The 10,078-nt window shown below is 43.8% G+C and overlaps 1 protein-coding gene across 1 annotated transcript in view; it reads right to left on the bottom strand.

Moving 5' to 3' along the window:
• Positions 1 to 291: 291 nt before the first annotated feature.
• LOC120994959 (adenosine receptor A3-like) overlaps positions 292 to 10,078 on the bottom strand; it is an 18,987-nt gene continuing 9,200 nt past the window's right edge. The window contains exon 2 of the mRNA XM_040423867.1: positions 292 to 1,690. Coding sequence (XP_040279801.1) covers positions 1,057 to 1,690 — 634 coding nt within the window. The 3' untranslated portion in view covers positions 292 to 1,056. The remainder of the gene's footprint in view (positions 1,691 to 10,078) is intronic.

Below are 10,078 nucleotides of genomic sequence, written 5' to 3'. Positions count from 1 at the left end.
TGGCAGCAGAAAAGCTAGGAGCAACCCTGCCCCTTGCAATAAAGGACTGGGGAAAGGGGGGCCCATGCAGAACTTTTGCACCAGGACTCATGAGCCTTTAGCTACACCCCTGCCTAGACACTTTGGCAGACTCTGCTTGCAGGGGGAGCGCAACCTTTCCAAGTGTTATAAAGTTATAATGCTTCAAAATGTCAATTCTGCAATTTACAATGGGTCACATATTAGGCTAGCAAGAGACGAATTCAGTATGACTCCCATGGGAAACATATGGGTCTGGGTGGGAGATGTATACAAAATGAGTTTCAAATTTGCTGTATTTGTTTATTTTAGATATATTGGGGCAATCACAAGTATTGGTTGTAAAGATGTTCATTCCCCTTAAAATAACTTCATACCTCCTCTCTACCATCACATATTCTTTATGGTTCCTACATGTTATTTAAATAACTAATCACAGTTTTGTGCTACAGCTTTAAAGGGTTGTTGGAAGTATGAAAATGATCCCCTATCCACAGTATAGAGAATAACTAATGGATCAGTGGGGCCTCTACTGATCTTGGGAACAGCGATCCTATGTTCCCATTCTGATGGAGCGGCAGGCCGACCATGTGCCCTGCCTCTCCATTCATTCTGTATAGGACTGCCGAAAATAGCCAAACACTGTACTCGCATAGTTATTTTACCAAATAAAACATTGTACTCAGCTATCTCTGGCAGTCCCATAGAGAAGGAATGGAGCAACAGGGTGCATGCTTGGCCTGCCACTCCATCAGGATAGGAACATGCGACCCCCACTCTCCAGATTGGTGGGAGTCCCAGCAGTCGTACTACCACTGATCAGTTAGTTCCCTCCTATCCTGTCAATAGGGGATAACGTTCATACTTCGAACAACCCCTTTAATAATCATACAATGTGTTATTACCAGTATAAGCAGTTTGTTGCAATGATGTACAGAATCCAGCATGGTACAGAATGTTCTGTGGTGGTTCCATCCATCTGCATCCATAATTGGCATCCTTCTGGGTCAGTTTCAGATTATGTTATGTATTCTTCAATCATTCCTGAGATATTTCATCCAGTGTATGCTCACCACTTAGACTTTCAGTCAACATGACTCTGTGCAAAATATATGATCTGATAATCTGAATGTAGCCATCTTTAAACTTTTTTATTTTAAAAGCGTAGATGATGGGATTCATTGCAGAGTTGGCATGAGACAGTAAAATAGCAATAAGTAGGGCTGACGGGAATACACTGGAATCTTTTACAGATGGTTTAAAGAGGATAAGGCAATTAAGAATGGACAGTGGCAACCAGCTAAGGGCAAACAGCAACAAAACAAGGGAGAGAGATTTGGCCGTCTTGTACTCCTTGCCATAGAACATTCCTTTGCCTTTGACGTTGGATTTACCTTTTGCTAAATGTTTCCGGATCAGATAGAATATCTCAATATATAAAGCTAGCATAATCAGCAAGGGAAGAAAAACCCATCCAAAAATATTGAAGTAAACCATATAATCCATCCTTATAACACTTTCGAATTTGCACTTGAGATAGTTTTTCTCTTCTTCCTTTAATGTAGATCTATTGTTCCATCCAAACATCGGCACCAGCCCCACTATGAGTGACACTATCCAGACGCACCAGATCGATACGCATATTCTCCTAGTAGTGATCACAGATTTATACCTACAAAAGAAAACTGCTGTTAATCCTTGGTATAAGTCAATACTGTCTTTCCACGTTAATTCCATTTTTTTTTTTTTTATATATAAAAATGTATTTCTGACTGTCTATTCATTAGGCACAGCCAAACGACTGGACCGATCTGCACTAAATTTGGCACATAGGTACATCAAGTGTCCGGGAAGGTTTTAGCTGTCACGGCTGTATGTGAGCAACAATAGTATACACAGTAAAAGAGCTACTGACCGGACCCAAACTAGGGAGGATAAAGGGTGACCCCTGTCAGACCCTCAAAGCTCTCCCTATTCTGCTAAAGCACATGCCCGGATCCAAATGGCGGAACGAGGCATGCCCACGTGCCTAAGACTGATGACCACTGTAACCCCTACAATAGTGGAAGGGGCACGGCCACCGGTGCCCTACTCAGTATATGGAGGGAACCGTGGCCACCTCAGATCCAGTCAGAAAATAATCAGGTACACAAAAATGTCTGTACACTTAGCTGAAGGTGTTGCAGCCGCAGAGAAGACGGATCCAAGGACAGCTGGCAATATCTGGAGTGCTTGCTGCAGCAGAACACAGGTCCAGTGAACTGATAGCTACAAGTGAAGATACTAAAGCAAGAGCTACAACTGAAATGAGAACTATAATCCACGCCCTACAATAGGAGGAGGGGTGATATAAAGAGAGGGAAATTAAACGCATGAGGAACAGCTGGGAGGAAGGAAACCAAAAGTAAACAGAGCAGTGAGAACTCCTCCCAGCTCTAGTAGTGACATCATCACAGGGGTGGAGAAACAGAGCTGTGAGAATGTCCCAAAGCTCTGGTAGTGACAGTACCCCCCCCCCCCCTCTACGGGTGGACTCCGGACACCCAGGACCCACCTTCTCAGGATGAGCCCTATGAAATGCCCTGATGAGGCGAGTGGCTCTAATGTCCGACACCGGAACCCACATCCTCTCCTCAGGACCATAACCCTTCCAATGAACGAGGTACTGAAGAGAACCGCGGACAATGCGAGAGTCCACAATTCTGGAAACCTCAAACTCCAGATTGCCATCAACCAAAATCGGAGGAGGAGGCAAAGAGGAGGGTACCGTGGGCTGGACATATGGTTTTAAGAGAGATCTGTGAAATACATTATGTATCTTCCAAACCCATGGAAGATCAAGACGGAAGGCAACAGGATTGATGACTGACAAGATTTTATAAGGCCCAATAAACTTGGGACCCAATTTCCAGGAGGGAACCTTCAGTTTAATATTTCTTGTAGACAACCACACCAGATCACCCACATTCAGGTCCGGACCAGGCACACGTCTCTTATCAGCCACACGCCTATACCTCTCACTCATCTTTTTAAGATTACTCTGAATCTTTTGCCAAATGGTAGACAAAGACGAGGAAAATCTCTCCTCCTCAGGTAAACCAGAAAGAGCCCCTCCCGAGAATGTCCCAAACTGCGGATGGAACCCATATGCACCAAAGAATGGTGACTTATCAGAAGATTCCTGACGACGGTTGTTTAGAGCAAACTCAGCAAGAGGGAGAAATGAACACCAATCCTCCTGGTTCTCTGCCACAAAACAGCGCAAATATGTCTCCAGATTCTGATTGAGGCGCTCAGTCTGACCATTCGACTGCGGGTGAAAAGCAGAAGAGAAGGACAGCCGAACCCCCAGGCGAGAACAGAAAGCCTTCCAGAACCTGGACACAAACTGCGTGCCTCTATCGGAAACAATATCAGAGGGAATGCCGTGCAATTTAACAATAAGGTCGACAAAAGCTTGCGCCAACGTTTTAGCATTGGGTAAACCAGGGAAAGGTACGAAATGAGCCATCTTGCTAAAACGGTCCACCACCACCAGGATCACCGACTTCCCCGAGGAACGAGGAAGATCCGTGATAAAGTCCATGGACAGGTGTGTCCAAGGACGGGAAGGTATGGGTAACGGGAGAAGGGAACCTGAAGGCCGTGAACGAGGGACCTTAGCGCGAGCGCACGTCTCACAAGCAGCCATAAAACCCTCCACCGACTTACGAAGAGCCGGCCACCAAAATCTCTGAGCAATGAGATCTACCGTGGCTCTACTCCCGGGGTGACCAGCAAGAACCGTATCATGATGCTCCTTAATGTCGGGTGGTAATAATTCAATTAAGAATTATTAATTATGGTCATAAAATGAATTAACCATAAAAATAAAATTTATAAAAATTGTCATCAATTCTTAAAATCATGACCTGGTGAATTGTAGACAACCTAATTGATATAATTCACATCTGAGTCCGACTATTTCCTCAGATAAATAAGCTCTTTTTGACGTGAGATGACGTTAATGATAAAATGTAATTCTGCATTATACAATGATACACAGGTATTATAAAAATATGCAGATTTATTGGTTACAAGGTTATAAACATATATAAGTAAATAAACACAATGATACATGCAAATGAATATATATAGCGTTAATATAAAGCATTACAAGCTTAACAATACATGTGAGTGGAAATAACTTGTCACATTATAACCAAGCTATTAGGTTAGGATATCAAAATATGAACATAAGTTATACGCATTACTTCTGTTCAGAGAAAACCTCATGATATCAAGATGGGCATGTCTAATCCTAGACATCAATGTAGAATGCTAAATACATTCTGCCCCCCTAACCAACTACACATCACATGACTTCAAGATGGGCAAATCCATCCAAGGATATAACTTAGAAGAGATAACTGTATCCTTGCCCCATCCTGGACTATTTTCACATATATAACTTTGGTAAGACTATTAAGACAAATAACAGGGATCTTGGATCTTAAATGGGAAGGATTTGAAACAAATCTTCCTTGTGGGAATCCATCACTTAGCTTGGCGAAGAATGTTCTATCAATATATATATATATATATATATATATAAAAGCAATCATTTAATGCTTTGCTAGATTATGAGTCTAGATTCTTCTGCAGGTAGAATGAAGCCTCACAATATCCTAAGACTACATCTCAATATGGAGATGATCAATTTATTTAATTATTTATTTATTCGCCAATCTAGATGGTATAATTTCACCCACACTATTAAATTAGTCTTAATAAAATGAAATATCATTTTCTGTGTCTCTTACCAAGTCCTAGCAGGAATCTCACTTCTGCTCCTAGGAAAGCTGGGTGGTCCATCATAGCGCATCTCATTATGGCTTCCATCTTGATAGACCTCAACTTCTCCTCTACTAGCTAGCTTTCTTCTTGATCGCTCTCTTGCTAGCTCCTTCCTTCTCTTGCTCGCTCTCCTATGCTACTCCGCACACGAATAATTATTCCCCCCCTTATCTAAGAATCATCCCCTTTAGATTATGGATTCCCAATCAGGTAGGGTGGGTGTATTCGTATGCTAATAACATCATGACGTTATCTCAACTCCTAATATGGTATTAGAACAAATAATGAAATAATATAATGTTACCCATCTGCCTCCAGATGGCACTGCGGTACTGTAGGTGAATATAACAACTTTTTAAGCATTAAAATTAAATATCTAATAATACTTTCACAGGACCTCAATGACCTTTCTACCATAAATCACTGAGGAAGGTCTTTTCCTTACACTTTTAATTACCTATATCCCGGATTTGTTGGAGTTGACTGTCTTCTCTTATCTTTTTGAAATATGGGTTGACTTGATGAAAATTTTATGTAGCGGCTTTGATGCTGGGCATCGGAATTTGTACATTTAATTTATCTACATCCATGAATAACTATTGTTTTGAAATCCAATTAACTTAAACTTACTGAGTTGTTTCTGTACCTTCTAAATGGTAAATACATAGTATGACATATATATAAATCGATACATTGTTACACATAGATAACACATTATATGAATTATTGATTAACATATATTGTAAGCTAAATATACCATGCAGAGATATATATATATATATAATTATGAATATATAAATTGAACCTCATACACCAGGTGTGTGATACGGACGTGAGTCCTTATCAAGTAACCTTGTCCCCTCTAGACAGACATGTTTTTAGGGAGTTGGCATACTCCTTACAGATGGTCTCATATCTTTAGCACTAACTTTCAAATACAATGTCCATTTATGTTCCCAATTATTATTTTTTTAAATATAAACTGAACTTGCCATGAACTCATCTTGGCTTTTTCAGCCACATAATATAACTTTGGTTCAGGCTGAATCTTATTCTTAAAGGCAATGAGATGAGCATTCATTTTGATTATAATGTCATTAGATAATATTGTATACGTATGAAAATGCCCAACATTAAAGAGTTTGTGACGTAGCTCAGGAGGCACGAACAACTTCCCAGAAGGACAACGGGCAGGTGCCTCAGTCTGGGCAGCCTGGACCTCGGCCTCCAAATCGGAATATAGAGCAGAAACAACTACCCCCTCCGCCAAAATGGGACCCGGGTCCTCGGAGTTTCCTCCTCCCGGAAAACAGCGAGAGAGAGCATCAGCCTTCACATTTTTTATCCCAGGTCGGAATGTAACAACAAAATTGAATCTGGAGAAGAACAGAGACCATCTGGCCTGTCTCGGATTCATACGCCTGGCCGACTCCAAGTATGCCAGATTCTTATGGTCGGTAAAAACGGTGATAGGGTGCCTGGCCCCCTCCAACCAATGGCGCCATTCCTCGAAAGCCAACTTGATGGCCAACAACTCCCTATCTCCCACATCATAGTTTCTCTCTGCCGGGGAGAGTTTTTTAGAGAAAAAGGCACAGGGTCGCCATTTGGCAGGAGAAGGGCCCTGGGACAAAACCGCACCCACACCCACCTCGGAAGCATCCACCTCAACAATAAAAGGTAAGGAAACATCGGGATGCACCAAGACGGGAGCAGACGCAAAACTCTCTTTAATCTTAGAAAAGGCTGCAAGCGCCTCCTCCGACCAAGAGGAAAAATCCGCCCCCTTTTTTGTCATGTCAGTAAGGGGTTTGACAACAGAGGAATAATTCAAAATGAACTTTCTGTAATAGTTCGCAAAACCCAGAAAGCGCATCAATGCCTTCTGATTCTCAGGAAGCTCCCACTCAAGTACAGCACGGACCTTCTCCGGATCCATGCGAAAACCAGAAGCAGAGAGGAGAAAACCCAGAAATTGAATCTCCGATACCATAAAAAGACATTTCTCCAGCTTGGCGTACAATTTATTTTCCCGCAGAATCTGCAGAACCTGAAAAAGATGATCCTGATGGGTCTGAACATCAGGGGAAAAAATCAAAATATCATCAAGATACACCAATACAAATTTCCCCATTAAATGGTAGAAAATACTATTAACAAAATGCTGAAAGACGGCCGGAGCATTCATCAGGCCGAAAGGCATAACGAGATTCTCGAAATGCCCGTTAGGGGTATTAAAGGCCGTTTTCCATTCATCCCCCTCTCTGACCCTGACCAGGTTGTACGCGCCTCTCAAATCCAATTTGGAAAACACCTTGGCCCCAACAATTTGGTTGAAGAGGTCCGGGATCAGAGGAAGGGGATAGGGATCGCGAATCATGATACGGTTCAGCTCCCTAAAATCTAGGCAAGGTCTCAGAGAGCCATCTTTTTTTTTAACAAAAAAAAAACCCGTGGCCACAGGTGACTTTGAGGGACGAATATGCCCCTTCTCGAGACTCTCGGAGATATAAGTTCGCATTGCGATTCTTTCCGGTTGTGAGAGATTGTAGAGGCGTGCTTTTGGCAGCTTGGCGCCGGGAATGAGGTTAATGGGACAGTCAAACTCCCGGTGAGGAGGTAGCTCCTGAACACCGCTCTCGGAAAACACGTCCGAGAAATCAGAGAGAAATGATGGCACAGTTTTAGTAGACACCTCTGCAAAAGTCGCTGTGAGACAATTCTCTCTACAAAAGTCGCTCCACTCATTTATTTGCCTTCCTTGCCAATCAATAGTGGGGTTATGTCTAGTGAGCCAGGGTAACCCCAAAACTAGAGGAGAAGGCAATCCGTTAAGGACAAAACAAGATATATCCTCCACATGAGTGTCACCTACAGCTAGCCGGATATTGTGAACAATGCCCTTCAGAGATCTCTGTGAGAGTGGAGCAGAGTCAATAGCAAAAACAGGTATATCATTTTCTAATGTGCAAACCTGAAAACCATGCATGGCTACAAATTGAGTGTCAATAAGATTGACGGCCGCTCCACTATCGACAAAAATCTCACAAGAAATGACTTTGCTCTCTAGCGCCACCCTGGCAGACAGGAGAAAACTTTGCCCAAAGTAGCAGATGAAGCAGAATTTGATGATTTACCTTTTGAGGTTTTTCTCTTATTATCGCTCTTAGTACAGTTCAAGAATCTCCTAGAGGGACAAACATTTGCCAAATGACCTATGCCCCCACAACAAAAACACACCATACTCTGAGGACTAAATCCTCTTTTATCAGGGGCAAGTCGACCTAGCTGCATGGGCTTCTCCTCAGAGGGGAGCGAGACAGGATGAGGCCCCTGCACACTGAATGAGTCCGCACCACTGCCCCTAGACTGACAATGGCTGGACAAAGAGGTCTCGTTTCTTTCTCTTAGACGCCTGTCAAGGCGTACCGCCAATGACATGGCAGACTCTAAGGACGTTGGTCTCTCATGGAAAGCAAACGCATCTTTCAATCTCTCTGAGAGACCATGACAGAACTGACTCCGGAGTGCAGCATCATTCCAACCCGAATCAGCTGCCCATCTCCGAAATTCAGAACAATAAAGCTCCGCAGACAGTTTGTTCTGGCATAAAACACGTAAGTTAGATTCGGCCAGAGCAACACGATCCGGGTCATCATAAATCTGCCCCAGGGCCACAAAAAACTTTCCACGGATCGAAGGGAGGGATCCCCTGATGGCAGCGAAAAAGCCCAAGTCTGAGCATTACCCCTGAGCAGGGAGATGACAATCCTCACCCTCTGCTCCTCCTTACCAGAGGAGTGGGGACACAAGCAAAAATGGAGTTTGCATGCCTCTCTGAAGCGAACAAAATTCTCACTGCCCCAGGAGAACGTTTCCGGAATTGAGACCTTTGGCTCGCAACAGACTCCATGAGCCGGAGCAGAGCCCAATGCTTGAAGCTGAGTCATAGATTGACGGAGATCCGCTACTTCCAAAGAAAGACCCTGCATGCAATCAACCAGGCCAGAAAGCGGATCCATGTCAAAAAAGGAAGGTTTAGGTGGATTATAATGTCACGGCTGTATGTGAGCAACAATAGTATACACAGTAAAAGAGCTACTGACCGGACCCAAACTAGGGAGGATAAAGGGTGACCCCTGTCAGACCCTCAAAGCTCTCCCTATTCTGCTAAAGCACATGCCCGGATCCAAATGGCGGAACGAGGCATGCCCACGTGCCTAAGACTGATGACCACTGTAACCCCTACAATAGTGGAAGGGGCACGGCCACCGGTGCCCTACTCAGTATATGGAGGGAACCGTGGCCACCTCAGATCCAGTCAGAAAATAATCAGGTACACAACAATGTCCTTACACTTAGCTGAAGGTGTTGCAGCCGCAGAGAAGACGGATCCAAGGACAGCTGGCAATATCCGGAGTGCTTGCTGCAGCAGAACACAGGTCCAGTGAACTGATAGCTACAAGTGAAGATACTAAAGCAAGAGCTACAACTGAAATGAGAACTATAATCCACGCCCTACAATAGGAGGAGGGGTGATATAAAGAGAGGGAAATTAAACGCATGAGGAACAGCTGGGAGGAAGGAAACCAAAAGTAAACAGAGCAGTGAGAACTCCTCCCAGCTCTAGTAGTGACATCATCACAGGGGTGGAGAAACAGAGCTGTGAGAACGTCCCAAAGCTCTGGTAGTGACATTAGCTGTGTAGGAAGTACCATTCCTTAGATATATCCAAAAATGTATTAGCCTATAGGGGCTTGCAGCTTCACTCACATTCTAACCGCCATTCACACAGTCACATGACCCTTTTTTATCAAATAGAAACTTGCAGGTCCTTCAGTCTTGACATCCCTGTTACACCAGATTTCCATGACTCAGACATTTTTCTTCACTGTTAGAAGTCACTGTTAAGGGTGCTGGGTGCTGTGGAAGTCTTATATTAAGGGGGCATGGTGCAGTGGGGGAAGGTCACTGTTAAAGGGGAGGGGCCCTGTGGAGGTCAATGTTAAGGAGGTGGAATACTGTGGAGGTCACTGTTAAGGGTGTGGGCTGCTGTGGGCGGGTCACTGTTAAGGGGACAGGCTGCTGTGGAGGTCAATGTTAAGGGGTAGATTGCTGTGGAAGGTCACTGTAAAGGGTGCGGGCCACTGTGGAGGTCAGTGTTAAGGGGGTGAGGTACTGTTGAGGTCAATGTTAAGAGGCGAGGTGCTGTAGAGGTCACTGT

Source organism: Bufo bufo, chromosome 3 (genome assembly GCF_905171765.1).
Source record: "Bufo bufo chromosome 3, aBufBuf1.1, whole genome shotgun sequence".
Lineage (NCBI taxonomy): Eukaryota > Metazoa > Chordata > Amphibia > Anura > Bufonidae > Bufo > Bufo bufo.
The sequence above is the reverse complement of the archived record's forward strand: the minus strand, read 5'-3'. Positions and strand labels throughout refer to the sequence as shown.